We start from the raw sequence: 17,828 nt of genomic DNA on the forward strand, positions 1-17,828 counted from the left end.
CGGGCTCCTTCCCTTTTAGAAAGGTGAGATTCCATGTCCCGAGAAATTGTTTCTGTAGCCAGGGGATCGGACCAGTTGACTGCTGTGCCGCACTATCACGAGTTCTTTTTAAATCTAAAATTTCACTTTGTGTAGACTCAGAGATGAAAGTAGACTTTCCTGAAAATTCCGTGTGTGTGTGTGTGTGTGTGTGTATATATATATTATAAAAATCCTCAACTCACCCCTCGGGTGGTGTCCGTCCCTCATTCAGCTCGGGTCCTCTACCAGAGGCCAGGAAGCTTGAGGGTTCTGCGCAGTATCCTTGCTGTTCCCAACACTGCACATTTCTGGACTGAGATGTCCGACGTTGTTCCCGGGATCTGTTGCAACCACTCATCTAGTTTGGGGGTCACTGCCCCAAGTGCTCCGACCACCACAGGCACGACTGTCACCTTTACCTTCCAGGCTCTCTCCAGCTCCTCTCCGAGCCCTTGGTATTTCTTGAGTTTCTCATGTTCCTTCTTCCTGATGTTTCCATCACTTGGGACTGCTACATCCACTACAACGGCTTTCCTCTGCCCTTTATCTATGATCACGATATCTGGTTGGTTCGCCATTACCATCTTGTCAGTCTGGATCTGGAAGTCCCACAGGATCTTCGCTTTGTCATTCTCCACCACCTTCTGAGGTGTTTCCCATTTTGACCTTGGGGTTTCCAGTCCATACTCCGCACAGATGTTTCGGTAGACTATGCCAGCCACCTGGTTATGGCGTTCCATGTAGGCTTTCCCTGCCAGCAACTTACACCCTGCAGTTATGTGTTGGATCGTCTCAGGTGCCTCTTTGCACAACCTACACCGTGGGTCTTGTCTGGTGTGGTATATCTGGGCCTCGATGGCTCTGGTGCTCAAGGCCTGCTCCTGAGCAGCCAGGATGAGTGCCTCTGTGCTGTCCTTCAGGCCAGCCCTCTCGAGCCACTGATAGGACTTCTTGAGATCAGCCACTTCAGTTATGGTCCGGTGGTACATCCCGTGTAGGGCCTTGTCCTCCCATGATGGTCCCTCTTCCAGCGCCTCATCTTCTGTTCCCCATTGTCTGAGACATTCTCTGAGTACGTCATCCGTTGGAGCATTCTCCTTGATGTATTCATGAAGCTTGGATGTTTCATCCTGGACAGTGGCTCTCACACTCACTAGTCCCCGGCCTCCTTCCTTTCGGCTTGCATACAGTCTCAGGGTGCTGGATTTGGGATGGAACCCTCCATGCATGGTTAGGAGCTTTCGGGTCTTAACGTCCGTGGTCTGAATCTCTTCCTTTGGCCACCTTATTATTCCTGCAGGGTATCTGATCACTGGCAGGGCATAGCTGTTTATTGCCCGGGCCAAATATATATATATATATATATATATATATATATATATATATATATATTACACGCTCACCCTTCACTCATTGGCGACTGGTACCTGCTAGGGGCGTGCTTTTAGTGTCCTCTTACACGCCTACCCTTCACTCATTGGGAGACATCCGCATGCCTGTCGTCACTCACTCCGACTTTTCTCTATATAAACAGCGTGTCGGCCAGAAGCGCTCTCAGTCATGCGTTGGAACTCGGCTCATACACTAGACCAGTGGTCTTCAACTCGAAATGCTGTAGGTCCACTTTTTTTTTAAATAAGACCAAGGTCCGGTCCCATGCACGGCGGTCATGGGGAGCAGGGCTATATGCCCATTTAGTATGGTCAAGCCAAGCTTGTACAAATCAATACTCCTCACAACCAACCAATAATGGGGTGCATGAAAATAACAATTATTCACTTTGCCAGTACACAGCAAATAATGAGAGGTATTGTGTTGAGGCACAGGAACTCTTTTATTTTGCTTAGTTGTGTCTGCTTAATAATAGAAATAGCCCTTTTAGGGAAATAAGTCATTTTTACTTTAACTTTGTTGTCTTTTTTCCCTTAATTTAACAAAAACAAAACAAAATACTCATTTTACCAAAATAAATACTAAACATGAAAACAAAAATATCCTTTTCATTTGTACAATTCCTCTTTTCACATCCCCTCTGAAATCACTGAAAAATATATCAGAAGAGGAGTTAAGAACCCCCTCCATGAGCCGTCACCTTACCGTGGTGGAGGGGTTTGCGTGTTCCAATGATCCTAGGAGCTAAGTTGTCTGGGGCTTTATGCCCCTGGCAGGGTCACCCATGGCAAACAGGTTCTAGGTGAGGGGCCAGACAAAGCACGGCTCATAGACCCTAATGATGAATACAATAGATGGACCAAGGTTTCCCTTGCCCGGACGCGGGTCACCGGGGCCCCACTCTGGAGCCAGGCCTGGAGGTGGGGCTCGTTGGCAAGCGCCTGGTGGCCGGGCCTACACCCATGGGGCCCGGCCGGGCACAGCCCAAAGAGGCAACGTGGGTCCCCCTTCCCATGGGCTCACCACCCATGTGAGGGGCCAAAGGGGTCGGGTGCAATGTGAGCTGGGCGGCAGCCAAAGGCGGGGACCCTGGCGGTCCGATCCTCGGCTGCAGAAGCTAGCTCTTGGGACATGGAATGTCACCTCTCTGGCAGGGAAGGAGCCCGAGCTGGTGTGTGAGGCAGAGAATTTCCGACTGGATGTAGTTGGACTTGCCTCCACACACAGCCTGGGTTCTGGTACCATTTCTCTCGAGAGGGGCTGGACTCTCTTCCACTCTGGAGTTGCTCACGGTGAGAGGCGCAGAGCAGGTGTGGGCATTCTCATTGCCCCCCGGCTCAGTGCCTGTACATTGGGGTTCACACCAGTAGACGAGAGGGTTGCCTCCCTCCGCCTTCGGGTGGGTGGACGGGTCCTGACTGTTGTTTGTGCATATGCACCAAACAGCAGCTCAGCATACCCACCCTTTTTGGAGTCCTTGGAGGGTGTGCTGGAGAGTACTCCTGCTGGGGACTCCCTTGTTCTGCTGGGGGACTTCAATGCTCACGTGGGCAACGACAGTGAGACCTGGAGGGGCGTGATTGGGAGGAACGGCCCCCCCGATCAGAACTCGAGTGGTGTTTTATTATTGGACTTCTGTGCTCGCCACGGATTGTCCATAACAAACACCTTGTTCAAGCATAAGGGTGTCCATATGTGCACTTGGCACCAGGACACCCTTGGCCGCAGTTCGATGATCGACTTTGTAGTTGTATCATCGGATTTGCGGCCGCATGTTCTGGACACTCGGGTGAAGAGAGGGGCGGAGCTGTCAACTGATCACCACCTGGTGGTGAGTAGGCTCCGATGGTGGGGGAAGATGCCGGTCCGTCCTGGCAGACCCAAACGTATTGTGAGGGTTTGTTGGGAGCGTCTGGCCGAATCCCCTGTCAGAAAGAGTTTCAACTCCCACCTTCGACAGAGCTTTTCCCATGTTCCGGGGGAGGCGGGGGACATTGAGCCCGAGTGGACCATGTTCCATGCCTCTATTGTTGAGGCGGCCAATCTGAGTTGTGGCCGTAAGGTGGTTGGTGCCTGTCGTGGCGGCAACCCCCGTACTCGCTGGTGGACACCAGCAGTAAGGGATGCCGTCAAGCTGAAGAAGGAGTCCTATCGAGCCTTTATGGCCTGTGTGACCCCGGAGGCAGCTGACGGGTATCGACTGGCCAAGCGGAACGCGGCTTCGGTGGTCGCCGAGGCAAAAACCAGAGCGTGGGAAGAGTTTGGTGAGGCCATGGAAGCCGACTTCCGGACAGCTTCGAGGAAATTCTGGTCAACCATACTACGTCTCAGGAGGGGGAAGCAGTGCACCACTAACACTGTGTACAGTGGGGATGGGGCGCTGCTGACTTCGACTCGGGACGTTGTGAACCGGTGGGCAGAGTACTTCGAAGACCTCCTCAACTCCACCAACACGTCTTCCTTGGAGGAAGCAGAGCCCGGGGACTCTGAGGTGGGCTCTCCTATCTCTGTGGCTGAAGTCACCGATGTGGTTAAAAAGCTCCTCGGTGGCAAGGCCCCAGGGGTGGATGAGATCCACCCGGAGTTCCTCAAGGCTCTGGATGTTGTGGGGCTGTCCTGGTTGACACGTCTCTGCAACATCGCGTGGTCAACAGCGAGAGTGCCTCTGGATTGGCAGACCGGGGTGGTAGTCCCTCTTTTTAAAAAGGGGGACCGGAGGGTGTGTTCCAACTATAGAGGGATCACACTCCTCAGCCTCCCTGGTAAGGTCTATTCAGGGGTGCTGGAGAGGAGGGTCCGTCAGGAAGTCGAGCCTCAGATTGAGGAGGAGCAGTGTGGTTTTCGTCCCGGCCGTGGAACAGTGGACCAGCTCTACACCCTTAGCAGGGTCCTCGAGGGTATGTGGGAATTCGCCCAACCAGTCTACATGTGTTTTGTGGACTTGGAGAAGGCGTTTGACCGTGTCCCTCGGGGAGTTCTGTGGGGGGTGCTTCGAGGGTATGGGGTACCGAACCCCCTGATACGGGCTGTTCGGTCACTATACCACCGATGTCAGAGTTTGGTTCGCATTGCTGGCAGTAAGTCGGAATCGTTTCCAGTGGGGGTAGGACTCCGCCAAGGCTGGACAGAATCTCTAGCCGCAGCCGAAGCGTTGAGGGGGTCCGTTTTGGGGGCCTCAGTATTGCATCCCTGCTTTTTGCAGATGATGTGGTGCTGTTGGCTCCTTCAAACAGGGCTCTCCAACTCTCACTGGAGCGTTTCGGAGCCGAGTGTGAAGCGGTTGGGATGAAAATCAGCACCTCCAAATCTGAAACCATGGTCCTCAGTCGGAAAAGGGTGGAATGCCCTCTCCGGGTCGCGGGGGAGATCTTGCCCCAAGTGGAGGAGTTTAAGTATCTTGGGGTCTTGTTCACGAGTGAGGGCAGGAGGGAGCGAGAGATCGACAGGCGGATCGGTGCAGCGTCTGCTGTGATGCGGACGTTGTATCGGTCTGTCGTGGTGAAGAAGGAGCTGAGCCAAAGGGCGAAGCTCTCAATTTACCGGTCGATCTACGTTCCAACCCTCATCTATGGTCATGAGCTATGGGTCGTGACCGAAAGAACGAGATCCCGGGTACAAGCGGCCAAAATGAGTTTTCTCCGCAGGGTGTCCGGGCTCTCCCTTAGAGATAAGGCGAGAAGCTCGGTCATCCGGGAGGGGCTCCGAGTCGAGCCGCTTCTCCTCCACATCGAGAGGAGCCAGATGAGGTGGCTTGGGCATCTGATTCGGATGCCTCCTGAACGCCTCCCTGGTGAGGTGTTCCGGGCATGTCCCACCGGGAGGAGACTCCGAGGAAGACCCAGGACACGCTGGAGAGACTATGTCACCCAGCTGGCCTGGGAACGCCTCGGGATCCCCCGGGGAGAGCTGGAAGAAGTAGCTAGGGAGAGGGAAGTCTGGGCTTCCCTGCTAAAGCTGTTGCCCCCGCGACCCGGCCCCGGATAAGCGGTAGAAGATGGATGGATGGATGGATGAGTTAAGAACCATTTTAAATACTGACACAAGGGAGCACAGGAATGTGCAGTGCTGTTCTTCCACTAAAGATGAATGCAATGTCTGAGGCATGCAAATATTATTTGAGGATGTGTAGAGGAGGGGGAGCTGTCAATTCTCTTTTGGCCCTCCTTGGACACAGGTTCTTTTATCTCTCTATAAGGTGGAAGAAGACCCAATACCACGTCATCTTTTCTTCAGTTTATCACAATGCAACACGAATCGATTCGGGCTCCTGTGAGTCTCAGATTTCATCAAGAAGCCCCAAAAAACCACAGTCACACTTATATATAGGCATAGTATGTTAATTAGCGGCAGGCACCCTTATGTAAAAATCAGAAACAAAGAAAGGTCAATGCAGTTCGATCTTGGCATTTTGACAAAGAACAGACCACATTTGCTGTGCACAAATCTCGAGATAAGAGTTCCTCCTCAAGGGAACTTGACAGCCTTCAGGAACTTTCCTGAGGTGGGGGACACAAAAGAAGACACTTGGGGGCTGTTAATCACTCAAAAGGAAATAGGATCTAAATCTCACCTACATTATTTGTTTTAAGTACCGTATTTTCACGACTATTCGACGCATCGTACTAATGGCCGCAGTCTCATTAATGGGTGACATTTCTGTATTTTACACATACACAGGACGCATCGTACTAATGGCCGCAGTTTTACAGTGGTAAAACATACGCCAGCTTAAACATACGGCATGCATGCGCGCACTCTAACACGTTAGCTTGAAGCATACGGTAGCATGCCAAGACATACAGATAAGATAAAAACACGTTTTTAAAAAGGCAACGAAAGCAGAACTGAGTTCGGGTGTATTTTATTTAGCCATCGTACAATGTTCTCACGTTTATCGATCAATCATCACCCAGAAATCCATCAAAGTCCTCATCCTCTGTATCAGAAGCAGAGGACTGCACATCTCAGTTGTCATTGAATGCATCACATGCTAGTGTGAGTTGCTACGCATTGCCGAGCGGAAAGAAGGAGTAGCAACAGCAAAGTCAACATTTCTCTCGTGTGAAGCTTTCCCACATTTGAAAGTAAAGAACAGAGCGAAACATGGTGGCAGCGCGTGTGTGTGTAGAAAGAATTGAACAATTGTGCAAGTACCGTAATCCATCAAAAACGCCGCGTTCCCTCTCGTTGTTGCGTATTATGGCGTAACTCGTCAAGCGCTGCCTCTCACTCTTTGTAAAGTTGTGTTTGCCACCGATCATCCATTGTTCCCATGCCGTTTGCAACTTTACTTTGAACGCCCGGTTGATGCCAATGTCCAGCGGTTGGAGTTCTTTAGTCAACCCTCCGGGAATAACGGCTAGCTCAGAGTTCATTTGCTTGACTTGTTTTTTTCACCGCTGCTGTGAGATGGGCACGCATGCCAAAAGCATAACCGGTGGCTTTAAGTTTGAACTGAGCTTCGTAGGCGTGTCTTTTTGTCGAATTTATTTTCAGGGGTTCTTAGAAACCAAAACCGGAGTTGTTTTGCAACAATGCACATTGCCACACTCTATACAAGTGTTGGTACTGGCTTGAGGCGTCCACTTACACGCCCACCCTTCACCATTGGCGGACTAGCTTGCCTGTCCTCTCTCTCCCTCTCCATATATGTATATATACACGCCCACCCTTCCCTGATTGGCCGACTTCTTTCCTGCATGCTTGGCCAGTCACTTCCGCCTTTTCTCTATATAAACAGCGTGTCGGGCCGTCGGCTGTCAGTCAGATTTTGGAACTCAGCGCATATAAAGGACGCTCCGCACCATAAGGCGTCCTGTCCATTTTGGAGAAAATTTAAGACTTTTAATGGCGCCTTATAGTCGTGAAAATACGGTACTTCAGCAGATGTTCAGGACAGAGACTAGTATCAATAGTTCTCATAGCAAGGTAGAATTCCTCGACTATGTTGTATTACTACTTCTGGCGGAATAATTGCTTAACAGGATGCCATTGTGATGTTCATTTACCAGGTTGCGGTGTTCTGCTGATCCCCCGGTAGACGGGAGCAAAACTGCACACAATCGAACTCTCCCGCGATTCGTCTTGTCTAATTGTCTGTGTGCGGCTCTCCTGGGCTGAAGCTGTGAGCACACTGTGGCGTCGCGCATGCGTCTGTTTCCTGACATAATCATCCATTTTGAATTTGTATTGGGATAGACGCGTGCTGACGCTTATGTATGGGCACACCTTAATTTCAGAGGAGCCAATCAGCGCATCGTTATCGCCGACATGCCCTGCTCAGCCAGGGTCTCCAGTTAGTCAAACATTATACACACACAGTTGTGCTGCTGCGGTCCTCTGCAATACATCTGTTAGTGCACGCAAAGAATACAATGGATAATTTTAACAAGCGATCATGGTAATGCGCAGATTATAATCCAAAAATATAAAATGTATAATGTAAAAATCACCTTATAATTTATTATTTTATACAATTTGCCAAGGGTCCGGACAGAGGAGGTCCGGACACAGGAGGTCGGCGGTTCGGTGATGGATCGCGGTCCGCCAGTTGAGGAAGACTGCACTAGACGCTCCGCATTATAAGGCGTCCTGTCCATTTTGGAGAAATTTTAAGACTTTTAATGGCGCCTTATAGACGTGAAAATACGGTATTTATATCCCACTTAAATGTTTCCCATCATCAAACATTCATTCATCTTCCGTACCGCTTGATCCTCACTAGGGTCGCGGGGGGTGCTGGAGCCCATCCCAGCTGTCTTCGGGCAGTAGGCGGGGGACACCCTGAATCAGTTGCCAGCCAATCGCAGGGCACACAGAGACGAACAACCAACCACGCTCACATTCACACCTAGGGACAATTTAGAGTGTTCAATCAGCCTACCATGCATGTTTTTGGAATGTGGGAGGAAACCGGAGTACCCGGAGAAAACCCACGCAGGCCCGGGGAGAACATGCAAACTCCACACAGGGAGGCTGGAGCTGGAATTGAACCCGGTACCTCTGCACTGTGAGGTTGACGTGCTAACCACTGGACTACCGGGCCGCCTATGGTATTTATATTAAATTATTTTAACTGACTTACCAGGTTTGTGGACCTTTCTAATGTAGTCAGACAAAAAAAAATCTCAGATCAAGTCCTTTTCCTCAAGCCATGATCACGTGAACGTGTTCCTAACACTCGCGTCTATTGCACGTATGTCAGCTGTTTGAACATTGCGCTGGGCCCAGACAGATCACACATGAATTAGTTTACACAAAACAGAAAGATGTTTGTTGTTTTTTTTCTCTTTCTCCTTTCTTCTTTCTACATACATTCTTGCTGCTGGAGGCTGTAAATTTCCCCAGTGTGGGATGAATAAAGGATATCTTATCTTATCTTATTATTCAAATACTCGACATTCAATGATTAATCTGACTTTTGTGTGCACACGTGCACCCTTTGTGGCTTCCATGAGAATGCGAAGGGAGAGGTGAGTGTTCGTACATCAACATGGCTACGCTCGTGAAAGTAAAATCTGGACAAAAAGTGAAACACAGAGATTAGCAGAAAAACGTGTCCGTCTGACCTCGAGCGTCGTGTCATCTCCGCGGGTTTAGCTGTTGTCATAGAGCAAAGCTTCTTTGATCTGTGAAGTCGGTTGCGTCAGCACTGATCGGTTGAAACCAAAAGACGCGCGCGTGCGTACATGTTCGCGCTGACGCGCGCACAGCAGAGAGCAGCGGACTATCGAGTGCTGAGGTACGCTTCGCTCGAGTGGTGTCGCTACAAGCAAAACCAACTCAAACTCGTGTTCGTTCAATGTTGTCAACTAATATCTGGATTAATTTTAGACAATTTTTTCTCAATTTCTTCCGGAGGCACTTTCATGAAAATTTGAAAATCCGGAATTCTGGGAAAATCTGAAGGTCTTTCATCTTTGTGTAGTGAATCTATGAATTTCACTTTTTGAACTGAGTGCAGAAGTTAGGTTTTCAATGATATTCTAATTTATTGAGATGCCCCTGTATTTCTCTGTTTCATCTATATGATGGCTCGGACATTCCATTGCCAAGGCACAAAGATAAAGTGGAAGAAACAAAGATATGAGTACCGTATTTTCCGCATTAGATGGTGCACCTAAAAGCATTCAATTTTCCCAAAAGCTGAAAGTGCGCCCTATAATCCGGTGGTCTTGAAATATGGTATCACAGTCTAGTTATAGTCCCCATTGAATTCTTTCCCTGTTAGTGTTCCTATGCCATCTTGTTGCGATTATTCGCAGGAACCAATTGTACCCGAAAAGGGATCTTCCCGACACTAATTCACATGTGCATTCACCAACGTACACTCAAACAGACAGCTACTTTGTGAGCTCTGCACAGCCATAATGAAACGAAGATAATACAAAAAGCATACCGTATTTTCACGACTATAAGGCGCTATTAAAAGTCTAAAATTTTCTCCAAAATGGACAGTACGCCTTATAATGCGATGCGTCTTTTCTATGAGCCGAGTTCCAAAATCTGGCTGAGACCCGACATGCTGTTTATATAGAGAAAAGGCGGAAGTGAGGTCGGCCAATCAGTGAAGTGCGGGGAATCGGTCGGCCAATCAGTGAAGTGCGTCCGCGCACTTATATTTGCATATCTCTCTCTCCATAATTTACATATATGAAGAGAGGTGGACGTGAGGGAGGACAGGCACGCAGGGGGTGGGTCCGGCAATGAGTGAAGGGTGGGCGTGTAAGGCACGCCTCTAGCAGGTACCAGCACATGTATAAAAGGTGAGTGTGTGCATTATTGCAAAACAACTTCGGTTTTGGTTTTCAAGAACCCCCGAAAATGAGTTCCACAAAGAGACACGCCTACGAAGCGCAATTCAAGCTCCAAGCCATCGGTTATGCAGTGAAACACGGGAATCGAGCAGCCGCCAGAGAATTTGATATCAACGAATCCATGGTTCGCAAATGGAGGAAGCAGGAGAACGAGCTTCGCCAAGTCAAAAAGACCAAGCGCAGTTTCCGTGGAAATAAGGCGAGGTGGCCAGAGTTGGAAGACCAACTGGAGCGGTGGATTCTTGATCAAAGAGCAGCCGGCAGAAGCGTCTCCACGGTCACCATTCGACTAAGGGCGAAAACGTTAGCCGAAGAATTGAAAATTGAACATTTTCAAGGAGGTCCGTCTTGGTGCTTTCGCTTTATGAAACGGCGCCATCTATCTATGAGAGTGAAGACGACCGTGGCTCAGCAACTTCCAGCGGACTACAAAGAAAAGCTGGCCGTTTTCCGCACCTACTGCCGTAAAAAGATTGTCGACAAACGCATCCAGCCTAACCACATTACCAACATGGACGAGGTCCCGCTGACTTTCGACATCCCGGTGAACCACACTGTGGAGAAGAAGGGGACCAGCACGGTTGCGATACGCACAACGGGGCACGAGAAGTCAGCTTTCACTGTCGTTCTTGCTTGTCATGCTAACGGACAGAAACTGCCACCTATGGTGATTTTCAAGCGAAAGACGCTGCCGAAAGAAAAGTTTCCAGCCGGCGTCATCGTGAAAGCAAACCAAAAGGGCTGGATGGACGAGGAGAAAATGAGAGAGTGGCTAAGTGAGGTGTATGTTAAGAGACCGGATGGCTTTTTCCATGCCTCGCCGTCACTCTTGATTTGCGACTCCATGCGTGCCCATCTCACACCAGCGGTGAAAGACAAAGTCAAGCAAATGAACTCCGAGCTTGCCGTCATTCCCGGAGGCTTGACGAAAGAACTCCAACCGCTGGACATCGGCATCAACCGGGCGTTCAAGGTGAAGTTGCGAGCGGCATGGGAAAAATGGATGATCGATGGCGAACACAGCTTCACGAAGAGTGGGAGGCAGCGCCGTGCTAGTTACGCCAAGATCTGTGAATGGATTGTAGCTGCTTGGACGAACGTTGCTCCTAGTACAGTTGTTCGAGCTTTTGGCAAAGCCGGCATCATTTCCGTGGAGCCACATGACGACGAGAGTGACTCTGACAACGAGGGGGAACCCGGCGGTTTGAATGGATTACCGATACTTGCACAATTGTTTAATTCGGACACAGAAGATGACGACTTTGATGGCTTTCTGAGTGATGCTTGAGCAAAAAATGTGAGTACCTTGTAAATAAAATACACCCGAACTCAGTTCTGCTTTCGTTGCCTTTTTAAAAACGTGTTTTAGCTTCGAGCTTCAGTGTGTGCTTCAAGCTAACGTGTTAGCGAACGTGTTAGCATGCATGCATGCCGTATGTTTAAGCGTATGTTTTACCACTTTAAAACTGCGCCTATTCGTGCGGTGCGTCCTGTATATGTGTAAAATACAGAAATGTCACCCATTAATGAGACTGCGGCCATTGGTACGGTGCGCCGAATAGTCGTGAAAATACGGTAGTTAACGACTGACTAAATGAAGGAAGAAGTAGACAAGCAAGACTAAGGATATTTAGCCGCTTGTGGATGTGAGCCCAGGAGGTTTGTGTGCCTTTTTGTTGAATCAATTGTCTTCATAACTTCTGTCTTTTATTGTTTTGTAACGCCATTTGTATTTATGTCTCATGTCCGTGTTTGTGACCAGTTCTAATGGCTTTGTTACAACTGGAGCGCTTGTGGAGGCTCAGTATAGATAAATCTGTATTGTATTGTATTCCTGTAGCATAACACCAACTAGTGGATGCGTAGCGCAACCACAGCCATGTGCCTTATAATACAGTACGCCCTATATTTGAAAACAGTTGTAAAATATGCCATTAATTGAAGGTGTGCCTTATAATCCGAAGCGCCTTAAACTACAGGTAATACTGTAAATAAACATTTTGTCACTATCAGGTGACAGTTCTGTATGTTGCATTATCTTTTTCTTATGAACAATATGGTGTTTTGAAGCAAAGTACGCAAAAATAAATTGTCATTAAGATACTTGGAGGCCATGAGAAAACTGAATATGGAACTCGACAATTCAAAAGCAATCTCATCACAGGTATACTGTTTAAATTCTATTTTACATGAAAAAAAATCTTACAAGTTATAAGTAACAACTCAACCATGTAATTCATTCAAGCTAATAGACTGAAATGATTGTTGGGGGGGCAATGGAAGCTCTCACCAGTAATAATGCTGGCTGTGCTAACAGCTGGGTTCCCAGTGGGTATGTTGGCGACTCCACCACGAGACTGGTCCTTCACAACGGGGACTAAAGGAACAACAAAAATAATAATAAAGGTGTGCTGGAGGAGTGAGGCTTCAAAAACAGGCTGGATAGGAGATAAGTCAGAGTCACACGCACAGTTTTGTGTGAACAATGTGCAACTTATTTAACACTCACATTCAATCAATTCCAGGTGTCAGGCACACTTAAATAATGATTAACAACCTTATGATGGAAAAGGTTCAGCATGCTGCAGTGCTTCCTGTGATCCAGTGAGTAACCGGAAAGTGCATTGTTTTTCCCCACAACAACTGGTAACAGTTTAATGCAGAAAGTGCAACCCTGGTCCCTGTACTTGTCTGCGCCTACAGTAGTGTGAAACAGTGTTTACCCCCTTTCCCGATTTCTTATTTTTTGGCATGTTTGTCACACTTAAATGTTTCCCATCATCAAACATTCATTCATCTTCCGTACCGCTTGATCCTCACTAGGGTCGCGGGGGGTGCTGGAGCCCATCCCAGCCGTCTCCGGGCAGTAGGCGGGGGACACCCTGAATCGGTTGCCAGCCAATCGCAGGGCACACATAGGCGAACAACCATCCACGCTCACACTCACACCCAGGGACAATTTTAGAGTGTTCAATCAGCCTGCCACGCATGTTTTTGGAATGTGGGAGGAAACCGGAGCACCCGGAGAAAACCCACGCAGGCCCGGGGAGAACATGCAAACTCCACACAGGGAGGCCGGAGCTGGAATCGAACCCGGTACCTCTGCACTGTGGAGCCGACGTGCTAACCACTGGACTACCGGGCCGCCATCATCAAACATCAAACAATGGAAACAGAAAATGCAGTTTTTAAATGAAGGGAGGGACGAACTAATCCGAGCCGACAGTCCACACCCCAGTGTGAAAGAATTATTGCCCGCAAAACCGAATAACCGTTTGGGCCACCCTGAGCAGCAACAACTTAAATCAAATATTTGTGATAACTTGCTATGACAGTGAATTGGAGAAATGTTGTCTCACTCATATTTGAAGTATTGTTGAGGTCTTAGAGGAGTTAGTTTGAGATCATTAGAAGTTTTGAATCTGATCAAGTGGCCATGATGTGGGGTTCCCCAAGGGTCAGTCCATGGACTCCTTTTGTTCAGTCTGTATAACTTTTTGTTCAAATGCATCTGAACACCAATGTTGGCAAGCATGGTTATGCAGATGACACACAACTATATTTATCAATGCCCCCTAATGACAACAGTTCAATTAATGCATTGTGTCACCTTCAAGAGCAAATGAACAAGTGGAAGAACCAAAATTACATGCAGCTAAATCAAAACAAAACCGAGGTAATTGTAATTGTTTTACACAATAAAGAATAGAGGACTGCCGTTCAAGAACACATGAAGTCAGTGGCATTAAAAACCAAAGACCTGACTTTCAGCAATTATATATAATCAATCACACAAATAGCCTTTTACCAGCTAAAAAACATCCAGAGTGAAGGGTCTCATGCTCCAAGCAGAAAGGGACAAATGTATCCATGCATGCTTTCATCGCGAGTCGACTTGATTATCATCTCCTAAATGGACATCAAAGAGCAGCAGCTCATTCAGGAAGCTGCAGCGCGGGTTTTAACTCGAACAAAGAGAGCAGAACATATTACCCAAAGGCTTTACACTGGCCCCCATTCGGATTTAGAAAAGATTTTAAAATTCTACTGCTACTCGACATCTCAGTGAGTGGTTTGAGTCCCGAATACATGAAAGAAAAGCTTATTGAATACAAGCTATCGTTTCTGAATTTCCATTGATATTTTTTGTCCTATTTTTTCCCCGTTTAAATGCTTTCATCAACATGGAATCATCGATCAGTTTTCTATGTGCAAAATGCAAATATTTACTGTATAAATGTATGTGTACTGTATTAACAAAAACCTATGCATTAACATTTTGACTACGATATTACGTGTTACCGGAACTTGCGTAAGCGGAAATTCCACTACCCGTAACCCGGATGGAGGTGTAATGCCGCGGGAGCTTAAATACGTGCAACGCCCACCCGATGCGACGGAAAAGACACAACGCTGAAACAAGTTTTCACTTCGCGTTTTTCGATCATCAGTTTCTAAACGACGACGTGTAAGTGAGTTTTTATTGCCGTGCGTTTTACTGTAATTGTGAATGATTTTAACTTTATTCACTTACGTCCTGGAGAACGCGGCACTAGCTTAAAAGCAGCATCCACTTGACATGACCGAAGAAACGTGTTCGCTTCGCCGTTTTCATTCATCAGATTGGAAACGAAGACGTTTAAGCGACTTTTTATTGGCGTGCGTTTGACTGTAATTGCGAAAGATTTTTACTTTATTCACTTACGTCGTGTAGATCATCGCATCGAAACATAGAAGAACTGTAACGACTGGAGCGGAGGGAGTGAAATGCATCCGTTTGAGCGAGGCTGGACACAAAGTTGAAAAGATCCAACAGACACTTGGAGTCGGAAAGACGCAAATCTACGACACTTAAAAAAAAATGGTATCGATTCAACTCCTGATGACAAGCCACCATCCAGCAAGGAAGCAATGGAAATGGCAACAAAAATCCTTTAGTATGCAAAAGAATTACCAGACATCAGTGATCAACGGGACAGTTACTTGCAACTAGCAAGAAAACTGTATGACACGCAGGCAAACATTGTCATAAACCAAAGAATGCATCCGACAAAACAATCCAAAATACATTTTTATTTCCCCAAGACAGAAAAAAATAAACATTAAAATACTGTATGTATTTTCCTGATGTGATTTTTTTGGGATACACCTGTATTGCAGTTTTTGTTATATAAAATTTAATATCTAATATTATCTATATATATATATAAATAATATAATAATATATAATTTGTTTTTGGACAGTACATTTTTGTATTTTATTGATTGTGTTGTTACACATGCATTTTATCAGGTTCATAAAGGACATGTACCATGCTCATTTCCCAAATGAGGAATTTCTGTTATCAGGACAAATTGGACAGCGCAAACACGAGTCCGTACTCGAGAAATATATATATATATATAAATAAAATCCTCGTCTCACCCCCCCTCGGGTGGTGTCCGTCCCTCTATCAGCTCGGGTCCTCTACCAGAGGCCAGGAAGCTTGAGGGTTCTGCGCAGTATCCTTGCTGTTCCCAGCACTGCACATTTCTGGACTGAGATGTCCGATGTCGTTCCCGGGATCTGTTGCAACCACTCATCTAGTTTGGGGGTCACTGCCCCGAGTGCTCCAACCACCACAGGCACGACTGTCACCTTTACCTTCCAGGCTCTCTCCAGCTCCTCTCTGAGCCCTTGGTATTTCTCGAGTTTCTCGTGTTCCTTCTTTCTGATGTTTCCATCATTTGGGACCGCTACATCCACTACAACGGCTTTCCTCTGCCCTTTATCTATGATCACGATATCTGGTTGGTTCGCCATTACCATATTGTCAGTCTGGATTTGGAAGTCCAACAGGATCTTCGCTCTGTCATTCTCAACCACCTTCGGAGGTGTTTCTCATTTTGACCTTGGGGTTTCCAGTCCATACTCCGCACAGATGTTTCGGTAGACTATGCCAGCCACCTGGTTATGGCGTTCCATGTAGGCTTTCCCTGCCAGCATCTTACACCCTGCAGTTATGTGTTGGATCGTCTCAGGTGCCTCTTTGCACAACCTACACATTGGGTCTTGTCTGGTGTGGTATATCTGGGCCTCAATGGCTCTGGTGCTCAGGGCCTGCTCCTGAGCAGCCAGGATGAGTGCCTGTGTGCTGTCCTTCAGGCCAGCCCTCTCTAGCCACTGATAGGACTTCTTGAAATCGGCCACTTCAGTTATGGTCCGGTGGTACATCCCATGTAGGGGCTTGTCCTCCCATGATGGTCCCTCTTCCAGCTCCTCATCTACTGTTCCCCATTGTCTGAGACATTCTCTGAGTACGTCATCCGTTGGAGCCTTCTCCTTGATGTATTCATGGAGCTTGGATGTTTCATCCTGGACAGTGGCTCTCACACTCACTAGTCCCCGGCCTCCTTCCTTTCGGCTTGCGTACAATCTCAGGGTGCTGGATTTGGGATTGAAGCCTCCATGCATGGTTAGGAACTTTCGGGTCCTAACATCCGTGGTCTGAATCTCTTCCTTTGGCCACCTTATTATTCCTGCAGGGTATCTGATCACTGGCAGGGCCTAGCTGTTTATTGCCCGGGTCTTATTCTTGCCATTGAGCTGGCTTCTTAGGACTTGCCTCACTCGCTGGAGGTATTTGGCCGTAGCCGCTTTCCTTGTTGCCAGTTTGAGGTTGCCATTGGCTTGTGGTATACCGAGGTACTTGTAACTGTCCTCAATGTCTGCTATTGTTCGGGTCTTATTCTTGCCATTGAGCTGGCTTCTTAGGACTTGCCTCACTCGCTGGAGGTATTTGTTCCTTCAGGGAGTGAGAGCCCTTCAGTGCGGACTACCTTTCCTCTCTTAGTCACCAGCCGACTACATTTCTCAAGCCCGAATGACATCCCGATGTCGCTGCTGTAAATCCTGGTCGTGTGGATCAGGGAGTCTATCTATGTCCCTTTCGCTCTTAGCATACAGCTTTATGTCATCCATGTAGAGGAGGTGACTGATTGTAGCTCCATTTCTGTGGTGGTATCCATAGTCTGTCTTGGTGATTACTTGGCTTAGGGGGTTCAGTCCTATGCAGAAGAGCAGTGGGGAGAGTGCATCACCTTGGTATATGCCACATTTGATGGACACTTGTGTAAGTGGCTTGCCATTGGCTTCAAGTGTGGTTTTCCACATCCTCATCGAGTTCGCGACGAAGGCTCTTAGGGTCCTGTTCACCTTATACAACTCCAAGCATTCAGTGATCCATGTATGTGGCATCGAGTAATCAATCCAGGCTGTGCACAGGTTGGTACGTCGGGACCTGCAGTCTTGTGCGACTGCTCTGTCAACCAGGAGCTGATGTTTGGCTCCTCTGGTATCTCTACCAATGCCCTTCTGTGCTTCGCTCATGTATTGATCCATGTGTCCACTTATCTTAGCCGCAATGATGCCTGACATGAGCTTCCATGTTGTGGAGAGACAGGTTATTGGGCGATAGTTGGATGGGACTGCACCCTTTGAGGGATCCTTCATGATCAGGATTGTTCGCCCTTCGGTTAGCCATCCTGGGTGAGTCCCATATATATATATATATATATATATATATATATATATATATATATATATACCCGAGCTGAATG

At 47.7% G+C, this 17,828-nt stretch overlaps 3 protein-coding genes across 3 annotated transcripts in view; all 3 read right to left on the reverse strand.

Moving 5' to 3' along the window:
- LOC127607151 (uncharacterized) overlaps nucleotides 1-17,828 on the reverse strand; it is a 186,687-nt gene that overhangs the window by 52,270 nt on the left and 116,589 nt on the right. The gene's annotated exons all lie outside the window — the stretch shown is intronic.
- LOC127607121 (uncharacterized) overlaps nucleotides 1-17,828 on the reverse strand; it is a 160,840-nt gene that overhangs the window by 39,495 nt on the left and 103,517 nt on the right. The window lies entirely within an intron of this gene.
- csnk2a4 (casein kinase 2, alpha 4 polypeptide) overlaps nucleotides 1-17,828 on the reverse strand; it is an 84,620-nt gene that overhangs the window by 1,773 nt on the left and 65,019 nt on the right. The window contains exon 12 of the mRNA XM_052075205.1: nucleotides 12,520-12,606. Within this exon, the coding sequence (XP_051931165.1) occupies nucleotides 12,520-12,606 (87 nt within the window). The remainder of the gene's footprint in view (nucleotides 1-12,519; nucleotides 12,607-17,828) is intronic.

Source organism: Hippocampus zosterae, chromosome 9 (assembly GCF_025434085.1).
Source record: "Hippocampus zosterae strain Florida chromosome 9, ASM2543408v3, whole genome shotgun sequence".
NCBI lineage: Eukaryota > Metazoa > Chordata > Actinopteri > Syngnathiformes > Syngnathidae > Hippocampus > Hippocampus zosterae.